This window comes from Schistocerca serialis, chromosome 9, assembly GCF_023864345.2.
Source record: "Schistocerca serialis cubense isolate TAMUIC-IGC-003099 chromosome 9, iqSchSeri2.2, whole genome shotgun sequence".
Lineage (NCBI taxonomy): Eukaryota > Metazoa > Arthropoda > Insecta > Orthoptera > Acrididae > Schistocerca > Schistocerca serialis.
The window spans coordinates 65,734,806-65,759,232 of record NC_064646.1 but is presented as its reverse complement, the minus strand read 5'-3'; the positions used below and the strand labels follow the sequence as shown (position 1 = coordinate 65,759,232).

Here is a 24,427-nt window from a genome sequence, read left to right as displayed (position 1 = left end):
GCGATTTTGGCAACACATGAACAGACATTAAAAATGCGCGTCAATTTTCACTAGCAGGTGGGTGTGCACTTGATAGAGCTTGAAATGAAATTATGAATATTTTTGTACTGGATCAGGGTTCAGACCCACATACTTAACCTTTGGAGGAGACCTAGAGATGATTGCAGTCTTGGGAACTGTTCCGAGAGATTCAGATCCTCGAAAGAGGAGATACGGATTCGAATCACAGTCCAGCACCAAATTTTTCAACATCTCTAGTTCAATCAAGTACAAGTAAAATAAGAGCCTTGTCCCTTTAAATGGCTATCGGTTCATCAAATAAAATAAAATTTTCTAATGTAAGTAAGTTTACTGGCGACTGTATTTCTGTTTACCATGACTTCTGCTATGTCATTTCCCAACGTAAATCGGCTCTGCCCAGTTGTTAATGAAGGAACGTGATGCCTAATGCGGATTCTGGATTATAACGTCTTTCTCTTGAGGTTACCAGAGGTAAAGTAAATCTGTTTGTGCCTCTTAAAAGTAAATGCCTGAACCCACGCATTGCACTTTGATAGTTCGTTCCACCAGACCATTGTGGCCACATTTCCCAGCCCCAGGAGTGTGCTGTAACGGATGATGTGCTTAGCTTACAAAATTAGTCACGGTGGAAAAAATGCGAGTATATTAAATGGTTTAGCAGAAGCAAGCTTATGACGCATAGATTATGCTATTCTCATGTCAGCAGGATGTAAAGACTCTTCTAGGCATCATAGGCTGGGTGTGAAGCAATTTTGATTTTTCACAAATTCAGCAAATTTCTTAGTTCGAGAAAATCCACTGTGAAGTGTGAAGTTGCTGGATAATTCGATTATTACTGTCATTATTACTATCATTTGATTCATACCGCTGCTGGAACACAACCGTAGTCTTGAGGTAAAAGGCGAGACCAGCTAATATGACGTCTGGCGACCGAAAGCACGTATCGACAAAATTTTTATCGCCCCTTTCCTCTCGGTGCTAAAGCTATGAGTGTAATTCAAGCGAATCTACAATATCATATTAGCTGGTCTCGCGTTTTACCTCAAGGCTACGGTCGTAGTCAAGAGTAGGGTACTAAGACTGTAGTCAAGACTTCCTCTGGGAAGTGCTGCAGTCTACATGTTGCCAGAATGAGCATATTGCCAGACATAGAATTCTGAGAGGAGCATGACTGTATTGTCCACCTTATGTGAACGACTCGGCGGTCAATTTTTTGTTCTAAGACTGTATCTACAACACATATCGCACGCTAAAGACCCAGAAGAATTAAAAAAACAAAAGTAGTTTATGAGAGCAACGTTAACCATAGCGTTGGAAGTATTCGTAGTATTGTATACGTGTGTGTAAACGCCTTCCAATGACCACTCAAGGAAGACAAGGATACACAGTCTAGCTTCAATATTATAAATACGCCTCAGTTTGTGGACGAACTCAGACTTAGGTTGATAATAATTCTGAATATTTAGCAACACTGTACCCATTGGTGTTAAACTCGTTTTCAACCAATGATTCCCACAGCTACAGGAACACTACTTGTGATACCTCTTAGACAAAATACTTAAGCAGTGTTATCAGACGAAAAGATCAACCTGACACAAACTGTGGGAAGTTTGTTTTACAACCTTCGTAACTGGATAATGAGCTTTTTCCTATTTGAGATATCTGTGAACGTTGCTGCTTAAGACGATTTAAGCAGAAACTAAATTCCCTCAGCTTTACCAATGTTTAAAGAAATTGTCTTATCGGTACTAAATCGTGGTTTGTGAATTATTTACCGGACGTACTCTGCCGTATTTCGCCGGTTGGAAGGCAAAAGCTTACTGACAAATTTCACACAGAAATTACTGTTACAGTGTACTTATGGAGCCCAAGGAGTGAATTGCGAATTTTCCGGTGAGAAAGAGCCCTGGCAAACAGTCTTCGCTACATTAGGTTATTTAAACTGGTGTCACTCTGAGCTAGAATTTATGGTCAGCGACTAAGTGTAAGGTCAATGTTTCGGATGCGAGTTTTGCAACTGTGAAATATTTTCCTACGTTATAGAAGCGAATATTAAATTTGAACTAACATTGCGAAAATTTTGTACTTGCACAGCTTAGAATGAAAATACTTCTGTTTATTTCAAAGGGAAACAATAGATTTTCTAAAACATTGTCTGTCATACACAACTTGAAACAGGTCATGTCGACCAAATCATGTGGAAGAACTGACAGCGACGTATATCGGAAGGCAGTAAGATCTCTTGCCTTTTGGTTTGTCAGTACTCGATAGCGCAAGTAAATGAAGAAAGGCAGCGTGTTTTTGTTATCAAGTAACGTCTTCGTCAATTACTTTAGTTTGAATGTAATCTACGAGTAATTGCTGATGTTTGATATTAACATGAAAAGGATTCCGTAGACAGGGAAAGAACCTGTTCTTGGGAAACTACTTCTATAGCGACCAAAAGGCATTAAATGATCTTCAAGCACTTGTGTACCAGCAGTGGTATGAATAAAATGATAGTAATAATAAAAGTAATAATCAAATTATCCGGCAACTTCACACTTCACAGTGGATTTCCTCGAACTAAGAAATTTGCTGAATTTGTGAAAAATCAAAATGGCTTCACATCCAGCCTATGATGCCTAGAAACGTCTTTACATCCTGCTGACATGAGAATAGCATAATCTATGCGTCATAAGCTTGCTTCTGCTAAACCATTTAATATACTCGCATTTTTTTCACCGTGACTAATTTTGTAAGCTCAGCACATCATCTGTTACAGCACACCCCTGGGGCTGGGAAATGTGGCCACAATGGTCTGGTGGAACGAACTATCAAGGTGCAATGCGTGGGTTCAGGCATTTACTTTTAAGAGGCACAAACAGATTTACCTTACCTCTGGTAACCTCAAGAGAAAGACGTTATAATCCAGAATCCGCATCAGGCATCACGTTCCTTCATTACCAACTGGGCAGAGCCGATTTACGTTGGGAAATGACATAGCAGAAGTCATGGTAAACAGAAATACAGTCGCCAGTAAACTTACTTACATTAGAAAATTTTATTTTATTTGATGAACCGATAGCCATTTAAAGGGACAAGGCTCTTATTTTACTTGTACTTGATTGAACTAGAGACGTTGAAAAATTTGGTGCTGGACTGTGATTCGAATCCATATCTCCTCTTTCGAGGATCTGAATCTCTCGGAACAGTATAGTTCAATCATTTCGTTCCTTTTCCCAAGACTGCAATCATCTCTAGGTCTCCTCCAAAGGTTAAGTATGTGGGTCTGAACCCTGATCCAGTACAAAAATATTCATAATTTCATTTCAAGCTCTATCAAGTGCACACCCACCTGCTAGTGAAAATTGACGCGCATTTTTAATGTCTGTTCATGTGTTGCCAAAAACACAACAGGTGTTGTTATTTCTGGTCAAACACGCACACATCTTACTGTTCGTGAGTAAGTAACTAATACTTAAGGTAGGGTTTCTAGGAATACGGAACTATATTTATGAAATGCCACATTTGCATACTTCTTGAGTATGACACAGGATACCAATTAAACACAGACCCAATCAAAATCTAAGTGAGTAGTATTTTACTAATTCGTGTCGATAGAGGCACGCTTGTGTACAGATACTCGGTTTTATTAAAACAGACTTTCATCGTAAGGTAATCGTGGTTAGTTTTATTTCATTTCTTATAATACAGTGCACAATTTTCGTAAGGTTTCCTTTAGTGTTGTTAAAACAATAGTAAACATGAGAGAGAAATTAATCATCAACGATATATGCGAATTCTCTGATGTTACTTATGACAGTCTGACAATGCACATGCAATTTATTGATTACATGCATGTAGAAAACTTGTTCTGAGTTAAAGCTGTCAAACAGCCGGCCAGAGTGGCCGTGCGGTTCTAGGCGCTGCAGTCTGGAACCGAGCGACTGCTACGGTCGCAGGTTCGAATCCTGCCTCGGGCATGGATGTGTGTGATGTCCTTAGAACTAATTAAACCTAACTAACCTAAGTTCCAGGCGACTGATGACCTTAGAAGTTAAGTCGCATAGTGCTCAGAGCCATTTGAACCCATTTGAAAGCTGTCAAACAAAGTTTGAAGAAGAATAAAATCCCACTACCACATGACAGCTAACGTAGAAAATACGTTTCTGACATATTATGGCACGATGCACTCTCCCTACACATCTTCGAGATGCATCTGCTGCCTGCTGTCTATTAAACCTGAATAGAACAAAATGTCACAGTAGTTAGCCCTTTTCCACATGCGGCTACTTTGGGTTGAGAAGTGAAGGGAATTATGTTCAAAGTTCCATTAGATTGATAACTTCAGCAGACAGCAGAATTGCGTTTTAAAAAATGTAGCACTGAATGTATTCGAACTCGCGACATCTTATCTACGCTACTAGCTGACACGTAGCTACAACAGCTCCAGAGATCGACAACTATTCCTCCAGAACTTTTGGATTCCACAGCACTGTGAGATTATGCATATGGCCAGGTCTTGACTTCTGGGGAGAGACAGATTCCATTCTACACCAAGTGAAGAAGATATAATGGCAGTGTGATCTGAAAATTCACATTAAAGATGATATTCCTTCTCTACCAAGTAGACGGTAGGTTGAACCACAATAAAGTCTGGAGTGGCGACATGTAGAATCTCTATCACCAGTAACCTTTCTTATACTAGTTATTTATTTCAAGTGACGAAACAAACGCTATGTATGGTCACAGGACACTTATTCCATCTTTTATCTGAGCTTCTGTATGTCGATAAAATTGGTTCTGAACTGGGAATGCAACTCAGACCGCCCTTAACACGGAATTTGATCCCTTCGTGACAATACAGCTCGGCTACAATTTGTTGTTTGTTCAAAACTGCAGATTCCTCAACATCTCCACATATTACGTGTGAATGGGATCGAATCCTGGCCCGGTACTAAAGATTTAATTATGTGTTATCAAGCTCTAGCATGAGAACACCTTTCTGCTGGTGGATAATAATTTTGATTTTTAATGTATTTTCATTCGTTGTCAACACTAACGATATCTGACGTTTTTAACTCCCAGTGAGACACAGAACTATTTGCGAGATGACTGTAAGTTCAAGATGTTATTCTGAGCAGCTGGTGGAGAAAAATTCGGTAGCTGACGTCTCTTTGTGTGTAGTCAACAACGATATGTGTGGAGCTCTATTCCCAGTGAGCGCTGAACTCTTCGTCATATTATTTCTAGTTCAAAAATGCTCACATGTCACTGCTGGTGCAACAAAGCAATATTTAACATTCGTTTTCTCTAGAATATAACAGGTATAGGTGCCGGGTTGGTGCCTGGGAAGGAAAAAATTAAGTTTCATCTCGCCATTTCAGTTAAAACACCTAGCTACTGCCGCGAAAATCCGATATGTCACATTTGACTGTGCTTCAATAGCAATCCGATTAGGTTCTGGGTTCGAATCAGTGTCCAACGCAAAGCTTTACCTCACGGCATTTCAAGCAAGTTACTTGGGAAGAAGCAATATTTAACATCTCTCGTAGTTCGTTAACAGGGATAATAGATACTGGGTAGGGATTAGCATCTGTTAAAAATGCTTGCGTTATGCAATTTAAAGTTGATATTTGCTAACTGATACCGTCTAAAATCGAGGTATATCACTCTCTGTATGCCTAATCAGGAATGACTGTTAGTTTCTGTCAGTCACGAAATCTTTGCTTAGTCTGCATGACCTGGGTTTGAATCCATATGCAGAACGAGACGGTTCGTATTGTCATATGAAGTTCATACATATTCTCAACTAGCTGCTCGTGAATAACTTAAATTTTTAATGTCATTTTGTGTTAAATAATAAGTACGGTATGTTACTTTGGAGAGGAAATCATGAATACGACGAACTTAGTACGTGCATTACCAATCTGACGTAATAATGAGAGTGGTAACATTTCAGGTATGTCATTTATTGTAATAAATGTGAGCTTACAAGCCTTAAGGACAGTCTTATCTGTGATAAGGTGTTCCCTGATATTTGTAGTATCGTGGTATTACTTTACATCTTGAGTTATTGCGATACAGAGCAGTGTTTTCTAGTGGTGACTTGTTGGAACCATTTTCAATAGTCAAACGACTGTACCAAGGAGCGATTAGAGGACCTGCTAGACAGCTGCGTTATGCCGGTTGCATGCGAATCAGGCGAAATGCAATTCAGGTCATTCGGATACTTTTGAGCACGATTGTACATCTCGAGGTGAAAACGTACGAAAATACACAACTGCATTTTTGCGAACTTCTGTTTTATTTTCGCATCAATACTGTTGTGAACCCACCATCTGGTATTAATGCTTTACATTATCATCCATTACGTATAATCATTTTTATAGTACACTTGATATTATAGACATTTTACTTTTTTTGAATAGGACAATGTTCCTCTCCAATAATTTTTAGATTAGTTACAATAAGCTTACGCTGCAAGAGAATTCGCTTGTATTTTTCAATATGTGCTCTGTTGCCTGTTTGAAGGCCTTCCATTACATCGGCAACGTAGTGCAACTCCACCGAGGGTTGTCTGGAGTAGGGTGGAGTAGCAATGTGAAAGTTGCGAGCTGTCGAAGACGATCTTCATATTCCTAATGCGATTAGGACATCGTATACTCTTGATGACGTTTAGCACCTGTGCGGTCAGTCACCCAATTTCAGAATTCATGTTCAGTAATCCTGCTAAATTCCCATAATATTGTCTTTTTATATTGATGAGTAATATGGATAGTCGCCACGTTCATGTGCCGTCTACAACGCAAATTTAATGTTACTATCCCAGGAACTAACCTGCAACACGTTTTGTATTTCTACAGGAGAAGTGAGATACATACAGTTGACAGTGTGAGGACAGACATGCAGGCACAACTCTGCAACTACACAGTGTTACCAGATAAAACGGTGCTGCGGGATCGAAAGTGTAGTACGGACTTTGCCACAGTAGCAGACTGCTGCTAATTTCGGACCATGACTGTGGATTACACTTCGGTCAGTGCTGGTTAGAGTGTTGCAACTGTAAATGGAAGGCTTTGTTTGATAGTCTTGTGCTGATGCTGTCTGAATAAATTATGCCATTGGATAAAAAGCGGTTTAGTTTTGAGCCCTAACCCACGAGGGGGGAAGGCACAGTGGTGTGCTTCAGGAATTCCAAGCAATAAAACACCAAAAGCAACCCAGGAAGGGTTTGAACAGCTACTTTCATGCAGAGACATGCATTTGGAATCTGTTCATCGTTACGGGGTCAAACACGAGGGTAACATTACTGAAACAATGATCAGGCTACTTAGTATATAATAGAACATACAGATTTCAAGGAGGAAACGTATGAAGACACAGACTTCCTCATTATCAGTCCGCAGCTCGTGGTCGTGCGGTAGCGTTCTCGCTTCCCACGCCCGGGTTCGATTCCCAGTGGGGTCAGGAATTTTCTCTGCCTCGTGATGACTGGGTGTTGTGTGATGTCCTTAGGTTAGTTAGGTTTAAGTAGTTCTAAGTTCTGGGGGACTGATGACCATAGATGTTAAGTCCCATAGTGCTCAGAGCCATTTGAACTATTTGAACCTTGTTATCAATATGTGTGGTATATCTTTCGTGTTAACGAAAGTAATATCCCGCTTTACCTCTTCTTACGTCTCAAATGAAACGAATGCCATGAGGAATCGAATATTTGTTGACTGCGTCTCTTCTTGCTTCCATCCTTACCAACATATTTCTTCATTCTCGTGGTTATCATGACGTTCTATGTGTATGCTGCAAAAGAGTGCACGTGGACAAATTCGACATCGAGGTGCATAGCGTTTGGTATCTTACATTATATTCAATTCGAATACGCTTCCGATGTATTTTTACTTCGTTTGTATTTTTAGATGATTGTGAACGTTACGGAAAATTATCTCTCACGCTTTATGTTAAATGAGAAACATTGAATGACCCGTTTTGCTGTCCCTAAGTTGAAATGATATAATGTCGGCGTCAACAGCCTTCTACCACGCCGGAAGCTGAAACTTGTAGCATTCTGGATTAATGATAATTGAATGTCTCAAATGTATATATAGCCCACAAGGCAACGTCAGAAACCATCAGGGGAGAACGCCGCATAAAAAACAAACGTGCGCGCGCGTCTCCACTCTGAAGAATCGTATCGGACAATCACGACAAGCATTTCGCTGAAGAGCTGCCTCGTAAGAGAGCCGAGAAATGGCAGCGTCGTAGCAAGTATTTGTCAACACACTGGTAGTGCATTTACTTCCGGGTGTAGGCCGGCATTGCCTCTCTAAATCCACTTGACATTAGTTATCCACATCGAAGACTCGTACGATATAATCCACTGTAAGATGAGACACTTAGAAAGTGTATTTAATTTCTGGACTCCAAGAATGGCGTTCTTCACACAAGTAACACTTGTTTGTGTGTTTTAAGGTTGCGTTTTGAGGCTCAGGCAACATCGCAGTGACTACAGTCCATCTGTTGTCGCCAGTGCGTCGTTAGCTCAGAGGTTATTCGTCGTATTGTGGCTTTTCTAACGCGGGACATTCTGAATCGGAATACTCCCCTTTCATTATTAGTTCCGGGACGTGACTATTTTCCTCGGACAAAGATCAACGCTGTGAATTGGATTCGTGGACATGCCATTCACTACCTATTTGGACAAACTGTAGACTCTGTACTCGATTTTTGGATATACTTCAACGACCGTCATTATGTCGTTGTCCGTCACCCAAAATACAGATAATTTTTCTCGAACTTCCTTGGGAGTGGTTTCCACGACCTGCCTCGCAGCTGGAATGTGTTAAGCCAAGAGTGAAGAAGGTTTCCTGTATGAACCAATGAACATTTCTGAACTATTGAACGGAACACAACAATTTCGAGAAGACGTGACTCAACATATTACCAGCGGGGCGCAGAAGGCGTCTTATCAATTACACACACACACACACACACACACACACACACACACACACACACACACACACACACGCACACAAAAAAAAAAAAAAAAAAAAAAAGATTTTGTTTTGTTTTTAAGGTTAGCCCTAACCTTGAATTCCCATATTTCCCCTGGTATATAGGCAGCTCTCTGGGGTAGGTTTAGTCAGGAGCCAATGTCTGAAGTGGACCAGATTTTTTTTGTTATAGGATGAAAAGTGGCGTTGGCACTTAGTTTCTTTTTTAGTGCCATTTTCATAAGGGGCTTTAAAATAAGAGAGAAAAAAGGTGTAATCCTAAAAAAAAAGTAAAAGAAAAAAAGCAAAATTGAGAAAAAAGAGGTTCCCTTGTGCGTTGTGGTGCTCGTACTGTATGACATAGCAGTTCCAATCTCGGTGGAAGCTGCTGACTACAACCTTTTATTTTCCATTTTAATTAATGGAGTTGCAAACTGCTAGTAAAAATTCCTTATACGAAATCTGAAGAATGCCTTTAAACATCAATCTTCGTCCGATTTCGACTTAGTAAATTAAGTTAATATCATGGATGTCTGCTTTGCAAATGCCAAGGTGCTTCACAGTAAAATAGATCCTGAAAAGATTCAAACCGACTCTCAACGATATAAATTTGAGCTTTGTCCGTCATATAGGTCTAACATGTCAGGAGGTTGTTTATGAAGTGCACATGTTGATTAATATAGTTCCCTTCTTCTAAATTTTTGCAATAGCATTTAACTGTAGACGTTTTCTAACACCGGCGTTAGCAATTCCTTTCCGTTGTCTGAAACCTCCAAAACGACAAATTTCTCTGGTTTAAATCTGATGACCTTAACTATCACTTCCGATCAACATTAAATACTTCATGAACCCATACATGGAACAAATGTGCAGTGTTCCTGCACTGCTACAGAGCATGCATTGCAAGGTATTCACACAGTTTATCGCATAGACTTACCATAAGGAATGAAACAAGAACTGTAATACACTTTAAACCACAGACGCTCACTCTGGCTTGACGAAAACATCCGAACATTGACCAAAAGTTGCACAAATAATGGAGTTTGAAAGGGAAAGAAACAAGGTATGAAGCATTTAAAATTCATCGAATGTAGCGAGGTGGTTTAATTTCGACCCAGTCTATAAAATTAATTTCGGGCCATACTCAGCTCTTGCCGATTAATGTAATATAATACCCGCCTACTAATCAGGGCGTCTGTCTCGGTTGCTTTTGAGCGTGAATGGAAATTGTAGACATTTTTTGTGGAGCAACATTTAATAATAAAGCGTTTTAAATCATCAAAAGCGATGAGCGGTAGCAGGCGCTTTCGATAAAGAACGGGGGAGTGCAGCGCCGCTGCTGTCGACATGGCCGCTGCCGGTAGCCAGCCAGTGGATCCCGGAGCTTTGCCACATACGGCGTCCAGAGGAGGACAGTCTGCAAGAAATCTACCGCAAAATTGTTACTGGATGAAATTTTGATATCGGTGTGTCAGAAAGCGAAATAGATTGAATCTGCGCTACCATTACATTTACGTCTTCAGCATTCAGACAGAAGAGGCTATAAAAATATTTTATGCCAGCTGCTCTCGATCCACTGACATTATGAACAGAAACAACGCACGCTATCGCTAGACCACAGGCGTAATCAGCCTAGGGTTTCTGTATCATGGGACAAGTTTTCCTCCAGGAAGTGCGCAGTCTACAGTGTTGCCAGATTGTGCAGAAAACCGGACTTAGAGAATTAGCGAGTTGGCCAGTTTTTTTGTCCCAAGTCACGATCGGCGCAGACTTTTCCTCTGAAGCGGCCGGCCGCCGGTCGAGTTTTATGTCAAAGAGTGTACATCATTGTTACTTTTGTATTGTGGTGGATTATTTACAACAAACTTCATGATGGAATAAATATACTGTGAAACAGCACACAGAATCCCCAGCTCTTTAAGCAGATGTCTACAAGATGATTGTGGGTATGCACCTCAAGTTACTCTTATTGCACATTTTTGAGCAAGGAAGTCAGTCTTTCTTACAGATGAGTTACCCCAAAACATAATTCCACATGACCGACATTGGCCAATAGCAGATTAGTTAGATTAGTTTCATCTTCCTCTTCTTATTCTCCCCCAATAGAAATAATTCTATGGAGTAGCCATGTAAGGAAGTGAAACATGGACGACAAATAGTTTAGATAAGAGAATAGAAGCTTTTTTAGTTTGTTTTCAAATTTTATTTTCCTATGTCAGACATTCTGTATCCATGGGTAAGTAATCAAAAATCTTTGTTGCAGCACTGTGCATACATATTTGTGATAAAGACAACCTTAATGCGGGGTAATGAATGCCATTTTTCCTTCTGGTATTGTAATTATGTACATCATTGCTACTTCTGTATTGTGGTGGATTATTTACAATAAACTTCATGATGGAATAAATATACTGTGAAACAGCACACAGAATCCCCAGCTCTTTAAGCATATGTCTACAAGATGATTGTGGGTATGCATCTCAAGTTACTCTTATTGCACATTTTTGAGCAAAGAAGTCAGTCTTTCTTACAGATGAGTTACCCCAAAACATAATTCCACATGACCGACATTGGCCAATAGCAGTCCACTAGGGTTTTTTTTTTTTTTTTTTTTTTTTGAGGCCCACCAAGACAATCAGAAAACTCTGTCTTGACCCGAGATTTCCTTCCCGACCGAGGATTTGCTCTAGGATGGCCAAGTCAATATGCATAGACACTGTGCAGTGTAGAATACTAATCACACAAAGTTGCAGTGGCTTATGGGAATGACCATAAAGGCATTATCCATTTACTTACTGACACACAGTTGGAACACATTATGAAAGACATGTTTAATGGTGTGACATTAGTTGACCTTTACAAATCATTAGAAGTTTGCAGGGAATGTTGTTGTTGTGGTCTTCAGTCCTGAGACTGGTTTGATGCAGTTCTCCATGCTACTCTATCCTGTGCAAGCTTCTTCATCTCCCATTACCTACTGCAGCCTACATCCTCCTGAATCTGTTTAGTGTATTCATCTCTTGGTCTCCCTCTACGATTGTTACCCTCCACGCTGCCCTCCAGTACTAAATTGGTGATCCCTTGATGCCTCAGAACATGTCCTACCAACCGATCCCTTCTTCTAATCAAGTTGTGCCACAAATTCCTCTTCTCCCCAATTTATTCAATCCCTCCTCATTAGTTACATGATCTACCCATCTAATCTTCAGCATTCTTCTGTAGCACCACATTTCGAAAGCTTCTATTCTCTTCTTGTCTAAACTATTTATCATCCATGTTTCACTTCCATACATGGCTACACTCCATACAAATACTATGTTCTCTATATTTGAGTCTACATATATTTGTGAGCAAAGCTTTTCTACCTTTAAGAATAACAAGAGTAAATATAGGCCCCTAGGCACTCTCTGATAAGACATTAACCTGCAAGTTGGTGATGAGAATTTCAACAAGCAATCTCACTGTTTACTTAAAAAAATTATAGAAAAGGGTGATAGGATACATCTGTCTAACCAAGCCGATTTTAAGATTAAATGTGGTTGCAGCTATAGATGACATGAAATTAGTACAATAAATATATTTATTAATACTGCCACTATTTTACTTTATTTATGTTCTTTAATTTTTATGGAAAATTTATACGTTTTCTCAAATATAATATCAACTAAAGACTGCAATCATTTTAAAAAGTGCAGTCATCTGACAACCACCTCTTCCAAAATTTGGCCCCCCACACCAAAACAATTGCTGACTCCTGCCATATGGTATTACTGAATGAAAACATGCAAAATATATGAACTTACTCATTTGCCTCTCCCCAATATTTGCAATGATGGTTGAACTAAGTTGTTTTAGGAGTTAAAAAAAGTACTTTTTCCAATTTTAATTCTCATCAATATGAACACCTAAGCATTTCAATGTTTCCGCCATGTAATGGTGTTGTATCCCAAGATGAACAGAACTTAATATGTTGTGTCTTTTTAAAATTGTGGATGAGACCATCTGCAGAATACCAGTCAATGATACTTTTAAGAACGTTGTTTAGGTATAAGAATCTGCTAACCACAAGAATTTATAGTAAAAAATTGGCCTGGAAACTACATTGATGTTACCTTCACTGTTATTCTCAGATTCACGAGAGTGTGTGGGCTCCACAGCACAGCTACAAGTATAGGAAAATGGCTTAGACATACAGAAAGATTTTTTTTAAGAATAACCAGAGATTTTAGAAATGTGCCAGTAGAGTTGTTATTGTTTATTCAAGCGATGTGTTGTCTGTTGCACAGAAATGTGGTGAGCCAGCATACCAGGTATCGCATAATGAATCATGTCTTGAGGAACTATTACATGCAACAGGAAAAAACAACAATAAGGACACCAGTTATCCTGTTTACAATCTGTTCCCACACATTTGTGACAGAATGGAGCTGCATTATATTGACCCAAGTAGGTGCATGATTTATGTTATAGTTGGGCAAGGATTTTATTCTCAATTACTATATCAGATATGGAAGTGAGGAGAAATAGTACCCTCCAGTGACATGAGAAGTGATACCGCTGTAAACACTAACCTTTGTTTTGCACTGTGGAATCCTGAATCCTAGTCAATTACAAATTACTTTGCTGAGGTTAAGGCCGCAGAAGGAAGGAGAAACAACACTTCTACAGCTTTCCATACATTCTTCCAAATATGAGGTTTCTGCTTCTAACTACACTCACCTCCTCCTCGTCATCAGCAAGAGGCTCATCAAGCCCACCGTCGCTGCCCGCTCCTCCCACCAGCACGACCTGGCGGTGGGCGCCGCCCCCAGGGTGAAGGTGGACTGTCGACATGAGGCTCCCACTCACCGATCCCGATCTGAAAGTAGATTTCCATCATGTAACACACCTGTGAATGGATTCTTTCTTCATAATAGAAATGTAAAATGTGGTTGCTAATTAAGAGAGATTTGCATTGAAAGCTGACAGAGCTTTTAGCACAGTGTAACCACTTGGAAAGGAAGGCATAACTTTTTCTGACATGGTCGCACACCTAGTTCTCAGTCAGTACTGTTCAGAGGAGTACAACAACACCTTGTATGGAGTTGGCATGTGTCAAGGAAGGGAGACGAATGGGTTGTGAGCCTAGGAAGGGAAGTTTGAAAAGAGAATTATGAGGGAAATTTCATAAATAACGTACACTAATTTTTTTACTTACATATTCATTTATTTATTTTTCAATCTCTCTTTACAGTCCTTCAATATAGTCTTCTCTATGACTGATTCCCAACATCTTGGTAGCTCTATTATTCCATCCAGGACACCACTTCCTTTGTTCTGTCCAATGGCTTGGGTAATTGTGGTAGAAAGCTCTTCTACAGAAAGATAATGATGTCAACGCATAGATTTTTAAAACTTTGGGAAAAAGTCAAAGTTTAGTGGACTCACGCAGGATGCGGCAACACTTTCCATCCATATTCAAGCAATTTTTGGGCTACAACATTGGTGGTATGCGGGTTAGCATTGTCAATGAGAATGAGCAGCCCAGCCTTGAGCAACTGAGGTCAGGATTTGTACATTTTTCTGCTCAGGTTTTGCATGAAGTTACAATAATATACTGTTGTGACACTTGTTTCACATGGGACTATCTGTCATGATGATTCCTTGACATAAAAGTCATGATTTGCTTGAGCTTTGATTGAGCACATTGAAATTTTTTTGGATGTGGAGAATCTGAAGCTCTCCACTCATTGGACTGTGATTTCAACTCTGGTTAAAAGTCTCTAATCCATGTTTCATCGATACCGACAATTCAGTGCAACAATCATTGACCTTCATGTTCAAATCTTTTGAGCAAGGTTGCACTGTCCAGGTATTTCTGCTTCTCCTCAGGAGTTAAACAGTGAGGGGACCATCTTGCTGAAGTTTTTTTCTTCTTCAAATCATTTGTCAGAATACGGAATACTGATGCCGAGGGAATTCCTGTGGCTCCAAAGAGCTCCTCACAAGTCACCCTGTGATCTTCACCAAGAGTATCTGCTTATGACCACCACAAAAACAATTAACTCAATGTGAAATGTTACTACGGTCCACTATAAACGCACCACAAACTTCACTTACCATGCTGTGTACTTCTGTCAGATTTTTGCTGCGTATAGTTTCAATCTTGGTATATGACGCCTGGTCTTAAACAGCCACAGTAATCGAGACCCCCTACAGGTCCATTTCTACCTCTCACCAATTTTACGTTAGAACATGCAGCGAAAAACCATAACTACATGCTTCTTCCTCAAGCTCCCAACTACATCTGATGTAATTTTCATTGCTGTTACATCAAACAATCCACAGCAATACCAACCTGTGCACTATTTATGAAATGTCCCTCGTAAAAGAAACTAATGGTATATTCCGAAAATTACGGAGTATGTAAGTGCTCATCTGGGCTGTACGCCTATGGAGGACAAGAAATCATTATGTGTGTCCACATTTCTACTTATATGAAATGTCAATTCATCACTGTAGATGAACACGGTCCAGAAACTCTTCATCGTCGTGCAGCAACATTTCGTTTGTAAAGCTCGCACATAAATCATTAGGCCTTAGAGTTTGTAACAACTGCAAATGATAAGGAAGTAGTTTTAAGTGTCTTCTTAAAAGTCTCCTCAAAGACGTCACTGGAACTGCTAATTCATGACTAGCCATCCAAACTGATTTCTTGGGACTGTGCATGAAACTCACTCATTCAACACGTTCTTCACTCACTCTTGGTCATTCCGCACTCTTCACAATGCACACAGGTATACAAACAAAAGTGTTTGAGCTGCTCTTTTATTTGATGTATTATTTATAATTCTAAGTTGAATGTAATAAATTCTGCACAGCCTTAAAACCCATATATTAATTTCGAAACACCCTGTATAAAGGGTTACTTTATTAGGACAGTTTGTCCCATAATAACATTGGCTCAGCCATCCTTTGTTAAGAGAAAAATTGGTATTCCACAAATCACGTGCAGTAGTAACTTTCTGCATCAACTGCAGTTACTTACAAAATGGCTGACATCAATATTTGTATAAGACAGTGTTCTGTGATAGAATTCTTGAATGCACAAGGTGAAACACCCATTTGTACTCATGAAAGATCGAAAAATGCGTATGGTTACGCAACAGTGGATATGAGCACTCATACGACGGGTTTATCACTGTAACAAAGCAAAAGGGCAAACACTGCTGGCTGAAGAAACAGAGAGCGGCGGGTCAGTGAGTGCAGTGACTCCGAACAACATTCAGCAAGTAGATGACATCATTCATGGTGATTGCAGAATGAGTGCAGATGATTTGTGTTGCTTTACACCCATCAGTCAAGGCAGTGTGATGACGATTATTCAAGAACTGGGATTATCGAAGATTTGTGCAACTTGGGTACCAAGAATGTTAACTAACAAGAATAAAAAAAAAAAAGAAAAGCAACTGCCTGCCAAATCTTGTAGTACTTCTGTACGGAGGGAGAGGAGTTTATGCAATAAACCGTGACTATATACAAGACATGGGTTCATTTTTCTGAACCAGAATCAAAAACACAGTCAGTGGAATACTATTACAGAAAATCACTGACAAAGAAAAAGTTCACAATTGTGTGATCAGCATGGAAAGTTGGGGCTACATTATTCTGGAATCTAGAGGAAGTCATTAAGGTTGATTTTCTGGAACAGGAATGTGTAATGAATCCTGTCCAATATATATGCATGCTTAAACAGCTTAAGGTATATCTTCATTGAGTGTGCCCAAAAAAAGCTATGGCAGATGATGTTCTTTTGCATGACAATGCACGATCATACACCAGTCATGAAGTTTTGTCTCGTCCCCCACACAGCCCTGACCTGGCCACCATCAGACTTTTATCTGTTCAGACCACTAAAAGGAGGTCATCATGGGATTCACTTTGAGGATGAGGTTGGTCATGAAAATGACAGTGTGTCAATGGCTTCAGAAGCAGGACTGTGTGTTTTACCACACTGGACTACATGCTCCGTTAAAATATGGACCGTAACTGTGGTAATGGATGGAGATTATACTGAAAAGTCGTAGATTAATCATAAATGTTGTGGTTCTCAACCCACATAGTTCTGTTTTACATTTCTGACAAAAAAGGAGGCTTATTCTTTGACTGAGCCTCGTATGTAATGAGACATTAACAACAGATGGGAATACGTGTGGAAATGTGTTTCAGTCAAAACCTGCATAACTGCCAAAGTATAATTTAATGTAAGGCATACCATAAAAAGATGGTGTAGACAACCGAGACACAGCAAAATAATTGTTATGATGAAAGATCCATAATTTGATAAAATATTAATTTGTTTTTCCTGGAATGGTATGAAGGTTAAAAGTTTTTGTACTCTGCTATCTGCGAAACTCAATAATGTGGATCCTCAGGTTCTATTTTCAGTAATATGTGTATCATAGAATTTGGAACATTCTGTGAACTCTAACCATTTTCTATAGTTTTTCCACTCCGTGTGCAGAATCAAATATCCTGCGAAGGAAAGGAAAGATTCAAGTTTAAGGTTCAATCATTAATAGATGGAGCTAAAGTTCAGATTGAGGAAGGAAACTGTCTGTGCTTTTCCCAAAGGAATCACCCTGGAATGTACCTCAGAGATCCAGGAAACACACAAATCTTAATAACCACACCACTAGTATCTTAACCACTGTCCCCCCCCCCCCCCCCCTCCCCTTGCTCATTAACATATTGTATAAATAAAAACGAGTCTCTTTGTAGTGAACTACTGAATTATCCTTTAAAAAGGAACATTTACAATTTATGTTGCTGCCTGTCTGTTATTTACAATTTATTAAGCCGCTATTTTCTAACAAGACAAACTCCAATAACAGTCGTGTCATTACCGAAAGTGCTAACTCTGTCGTATTTTAATCATAGATACAAGAAATGAGAGATGATTCAAAAGTGAATGATGTGAGAATCCACTGGATTTCTTACTACTCACTCTTATTCCTGAGTTGTTTGGCTTTTTTAGCACAACATTCTTACTTTGTTATATTTCTATATAACCAGTTATTTGTAATACCATTAACTAAATAGAATCTTGTCTCTTTTAACGCAAAATAATTATCTTCACATTCAAATGATTTTGACAGTTAAAAAACCAAAAATATTATTTCTGATTCTGATAGGAATGTGTAAGGAGACCAAACAGCGAAGGTCATCAGTCTCCTATTCACCTCCGAGGACAGAAGCAGTGTACCCTATCTGTCTGTGTATAAAGTAAATTCTGTATGAAAGTGTTCTAAATGTTGGCATAGCAAATATCTGAGACGGAACATCGGAACCAGCCCAGTATCCACCTAGTGGAGTGTAGGAAAGCACCTAAAAATCACAGATGCTGGCCGGCACACTGACCTTTCATCATCAATCCGATATGAGGATTCAATTCAGGACAGGCTTATCTCTTCATTCCAGAAGTAGTTACAATGACAAGTGCTCCTATCTGGTAATATTACTTATGGAATTGTTTTGGATTAAAGTATTAGTGTATACAGGGCTATTACAAATGATTGAAGTGATTTCATAAATTCACTGTAGCTCCAAATAGCTCCATTCATTGACATATGGTCACGACACACTACAGATACGTAGAAAAACTCAAAGTTTTGTTCGGCTGAAGCTGCACTTCAGGTTTCTGCTGCCAGAATGCTCGAGAGCGCAGCGAGACAAAATAGCGACAGGAGCCGAGAAAGCGTATGTCGTGCTTGAAATGCACTCACATCAGTCAGTCATAACAGTGCAACGACACTTCACTTCAGGACGAAGTTCAACAAAGATCCACCAACTGCTAACTCCATTCGGCGATGGTATGCGCAGTTTAAAGCTTCTGGATGCCTCTTTAAGGGGAAATCAACGGGTCGGCCTGCAGTGAGCAAAGAAACGGTTGAACACGTGCGGGCAAGTTTCACGCGTAGCCCGTGGAAGTTGGCGAATAAAGCAAGCAGGGAGCTAAACGTACCACAGCCGACGATTTGGAAAACCTTACGGAAAAGGCTAAAGCAGAAGCCTTACCGTTTACAATTGCTACAAGCCATGACACCCGATGACAAAGTCAAATGCTTTGAATTTTCGGCGCGGTTGCAACAGCTCATGGAAGAGGATGCGTTCAGTGTGAAACTTGTTTTCAGTGATGAAGCAACATTTTTTCTTAATGGTGAAGTGAACAGACACAATGTGCGAATCTGGGCGGTAGACAATCCTCACGCATTTGTGCAGCAAATTCGCAATTCACCAAGAGTTAATGTGTTTTGTGCAATCTCACGGTTTAAAGTTTACGGCCCCTTTTTCTTCTGCGAAAAAAACGTTACAGGACACGTGTATCTGGACATGCTGGAAAATTGGCTCATACCACAACTGGAGAGCGACAGCGCCGACTTCATCTTTCAACAGGATGGTGCTCCACCGCACTTCCATCATGATGTTCGGCATTTCTTAAACAGGAGATTGGAAAACCGATGGATCGGTCGTGGTGGAGATCATGATCAGCAATTCATGTCATGGCCTCCACGCTCTTCCGACTTAACCCCATGCGATTTCTTTCTGTGGGGTTATGTGAAAGATTCAGTGTTTAAACCTCCTCTACCAAGAAACGTGCCAGAACTGTGAGCGCGCATCACCGATGCTTTCAAACTCATTGATGGGGACATGTTGTGCCGAGTGTGAGAGGAACTTGATTATCGGCTTGATGTCTGCCGAATCACTAAAGGGGCACATATCAAACATTTGTGAATGCCTAAAAAAACTTTTTGAGTTTTTGTATGTGTGTGCAAAGCATTGCGAAAATATCTCAAATAATAAAGTTATTGTAGAGCTGTGAAATCGCTTCAATCATTTGTAATAACCCTGTACTGAATCAAGTGCCTGTGAGTGGATAACTGCACCATTAGTGGTCTGTTTTTTAAGGTTAAAAAGTGATAGTGTCAGCCTTGTGTAAAAATGAATGTGTGCACGCCCTCTGAGTGATCCGACATATATCTTAACCTCCCCTTGGTAAGATATACTTGTTACAATGACGGACACTATACGTCAAACTGTAATCAAATCTATTTTCTGTAAGATTCAGAGATCAATGATTTATACTAAAATGTGTAAACTTTATTCTCTTCTGTAATTATCTTAAGACAGTTGTAGAAATTTTATGTTTTGTAAGAAAACTTCTGTTATGATTGTGATGCTGTAAATAATAAAACGTAAGTTCAGAGTTGTTACTGTCTGGATGGAAATGGACATAGTTTCTGGAAGAAGAATCTGGCCTGTTGCGCGTTAATTGGAAATGAACTGACAATATTTCGTCATCAAGTAGTGCATTTGATTGTGCTCAATCTAAGTGACTTAGAATGCGTTGGGTAAATGTCAGTTTCAATTGAAAGAGACTCTGCATCTGCAGCATTCTAATACACATACTTTATGAAGTGTAGCTCTGCTGCTTGTATTTCATGAGTAAAAACTGTGTACTGTTCTGTGGTTTAAGCAGTACCATCTTTTCTAAGTTTATTACTTATCTCAGAAAAAAAGTATATACTTTCCTGAAGATGAGCACTTAAACGAAAGTCAAATGTGCTTGTACATTGGCTCATGCTCTGAATTTCACATGCTAAAATTTTGGGTAATTTTAGAACAGCTCACTATGCTCTAAAATATTTTAAGTTTACTATTAATGCTGCACACTATCTATAATTATTGTTACTGATGATAAATGCTAAATCAACTTCATTCAATTTTGCGTAGTGTGTGGCTGAGTAATACTAATTCCTGTCATAATCCAGTCTCTTAGGCTACACCATGGGTCATTATCATTATTGTGACATTTTCAAATATGATAACTTTGCTTCTTTGTTGCAAAATTGTGCTTTTTATGATAAAAATTTACTATGTACACCCTGGTAAAAACTGGGGGTATTACATAGTGTCATGGCAGACGTGTTAATGTACACACCTGAGACGGGTTGTAGCTGGCTGTCCTCCTCCACACCACGTCACTGACAGCAGTCGGTCCTGAAATGTTCGGCCCTTCAGAATTGCCAGCTCCGCTTCCTTCCTCGACTTGTAGTTCAGGATCAAAGATGGTGTCGACTCATCAACTACGTAGTCTACAACCTCTCCAAATTGCTGTTGCACAAAAATGCAATGACAATTAACAAATTAATAGAAAATATACTTCAAGAAACACACAGACTAACCCAGTGAATGTCAGATTAAAACTAGAACAGTTGCAGAAAAGGACAAGAGAGGTGGGGCCTGGTTGTGATTCATAAAGCCAGAGTATCAACAAGTTTGCTAACTAACTGTTGTCAAAATATGCATTAATTACATACAGTGTGAAGGTACCAATACCATTTTTACCATCTGATCAGTTCAACAGAATAAAAAATTATGATCTTTAGACAGTGCAAACACTCTCCACATTATACGCTGTCATGAGAATAGTGGAACAGACTTATAAGTGGTTCAAGGAAACTAGCTTAATCTTGAATCTTACGAAGATTCTATTTTGAAATTCCAGATCAAGAAAATTAACATACAGATACCAGAAGTAAAGATCATTGTGTACACACTAGGTGAGGCTCCATGTATGAAATTCCTGGGTGTCTAGATCGACAACAAAATGAAGTGAGACAAGCAAGTGGATTAGTTTACCAAAATGCTCAGTTCTGAATACCATGTACTTCAAAATCTATTTCATTCTACTGATCTGGAGTTTGGATAGCTAACATAACACTTCACCACTTTATCCTGGACATTTGTTCAATTTTCACTGGTCCTGAAGTACTTTTATATGCTGATAGATGATTTATTAGTCACACACAGTTTTTTCACAAATCAAATAAATAAATTTTTCATTTAAGCCTATGTCCCACAAAGAGAAATCTTAATTCAAATACAAGAAAATTTTATTGTAGTAGTTAGCCATACTTCTTGGCTTTTGCCTATCAAAAGAGCAATGCATGAAGCCTTCGATGACTACCAGACCAGAACATTGTCAAATGATCTCCCACAAAACCCAAGAAATTCTGGTCATATGTAAAGGCTGTTAATGGCACCAGAGTTGGTGTTCAGTCCCTAGCAAACGAGACAGGAAACAAAACCGAGGGTAGCAAAGCAAAAGCTGAAAGGATTAACACTATTTTCAAACGTTCCTTTACAAAATAAAACCCACGAGAATTGCCCCAATTTAATCCTTGCACCACTGAAAAGATGAGTGAAGTAAGTATTAGTGTCAGTTGTGTTGAGAAACAGCTGAAATTGTTAAAATTGAACAAAGCTCCAAGGCCCGACGGAATCCCTATCAGAGTCTATACTGAATTAACCCCTCTTCTAACTATAATCTATCATGGATCCCTCAAACAGAAAACCATGCCCAGTAACTGGAAGAAAGCACAGGTCACACCGATCTACAAGGAGGGTAATAGAAGTGATCCACAAAACTACCATCCAGTATCCTTGACACTGATTTGTTGTAGAATCTTAGAACATATTCCAAGCTCAAATATAATGATGTATCTTTACCAGAGTGACCTTCTCCATGTCAACCAGCATGGATTCTGAAAACATCAATCATGTGAAACACAACCCACACTGTGTATCTTCATTTTACGGATCAGATGATGTACTCAAAGCTTTGGATCCAGGCAGTCACGTAAATGCAGTATTTCTTGATTTCCAATACATATTTGACACAGCACCACACCTACACTTACTGTCAGAAGTTTGGTAATATGGGGTATCAGGTGAAATTTGTGACTGGATTGAAGACTTTTTGGTAAGGAGGATGCAGCTTGTTATCTTGGTTAGAGTGTCACTGTCAGATGCAAAAGTAACTTCGGGTGCACACCATGAAAGTGTGTTTGGACCACTGCTGTTCATGTCGTATATTAATGACCTTGCGGACATTATTAATAGTAACCTCAGGCTTTTTGCAAATGACACAGTTATCCATAATGAAGTACTGTAAGAAAGAAGCTGCATAAATCTTCAGTAGAGCTTGATAAGATTTCATAGTGGTACAAAGATTGGCAACATGCTTTAAATGTTCAGAAATGAAAAACTGTGCACTTCAAAAAACAAAAAAACCTAGTATCCTATGACTAACATCAATGAGTCACAGTTGAAAGTGGCAGACTCATTCATATACCTGGGCGTTAACACTTTGTAGGGATATGAAATGAAATAATCACACAGATGCAGTTGTGGGTAACGAAGGTGGTACCAAATAGGACTAATAGGGGATACTGAACATATACAGGGAAGGGCAGTACAAATGGTCGTAGGTTTGTTTGACCCATGGGAGAAAGCTGAGGAGATGCTGAGGAAACTGAACTAGCAAAATTTTGAAGATAAGATGTGAACTAGTCAGAGAAAGTCTACTAACAAGGTTTTAAGAACTGGCTTTAAACAATGACTCTAGGAATATACAACAACCCCCTATGTACCACCCACACAGGAATCATGAGGACAAGATTAGAATAATTATAGTGCTCTCAGACGCATTCAAACAATCGTTCTTGCTGCACTCAATACAAGAATGGAACAGGAAGAAACCCTAATAACTGGTACAATGGGGTATACTCTGTGTCATGCACTTCTTGGTGGTTTGCAGAGTATAAATGTAGATGTAGACTTATCACATCCATCTGGCTTTTAGGCAGTAAACTTTATGATTGACTGTTGACTTGCTGTAGGTGTTGAGAGTTACATTTGTGCTGTGAAATGTAGTTTTGCTGTTTCTTAGCAGTTAGTTACCACATGTCTTGAACAACCCAAAAATGTTCTGTTACGTTTGTGGTAGCTATGTAACTGCTAAGCAAAGACAGGAAATTAACAGTTTTGTGAAAAATGTAGTTCAGCTGTTTCTTTGAAATTAGTTCCCATACGCGTTGAACAACCCAAACATATTCTGTTACATTTGTGGGAGCGACGTAGTTGCTAAGCAAAGCCAGGAAATTAATAGTTTTGTGAAAAATGTCTACTACACCTACTTTGGTATAAACCTGGTGATGAAAACAAAACCTGGATCCACACAAGGTTTGGCATACATTCAGAGCACCATAAGGAGATGTGTGAAAACCTCAGATCTGTATTGAAATAAGGGAACTACGAAAAACATTCTTGAACAACATATGGGGATTTGAAAGAAGTTAGCATGTTACTTGGTCAATAATATGGCTACGCAAAAATGCCAGACTTCATTCTAGTGGGTCAGCTGAGCCAAAAACAAGCATTGGAAGGTATCTGAAGGGCCCAAAATAAAAACCCTGCAACTCAATTCACAGAATATAATAAAGGAACTGATTGTTAAACCCAGCAAGGCACTGGATCAAGTTTGGATTAATGAAACAGTTCACAAAGAGCATTTCCGAAAATGGTGACTGCTTCCTATACTTGGTAAC

At 39.3% G+C, this 24,427-nt stretch overlaps 1 protein-coding gene across 3 annotated transcripts in view; it reads right to left on the bottom strand.

Moving 5' to 3' along the window:
• LOC126418589 (RNA-binding protein 26) overlaps positions 1-24,427 on the bottom strand; it is a 283,506-nt gene that overhangs the window by 23,199 nt on the left and 235,880 nt on the right. For all 3 annotated transcript variants that reach the window (XM_050085417.1, XM_050085418.1, XM_050085419.1), the window contains 2 exons: positions 20,977-21,149; positions 13,716-13,854 (listed from right to left, as the gene is read on the bottom strand). In XM_050085417.1, the coding sequence (XP_049941374.1) occupies positions 13,716-13,854; positions 20,977-21,149 (312 nt within the window). The remainder of the gene's footprint in view (positions 1-13,715; positions 13,855-20,976; positions 21,150-24,427) is intronic.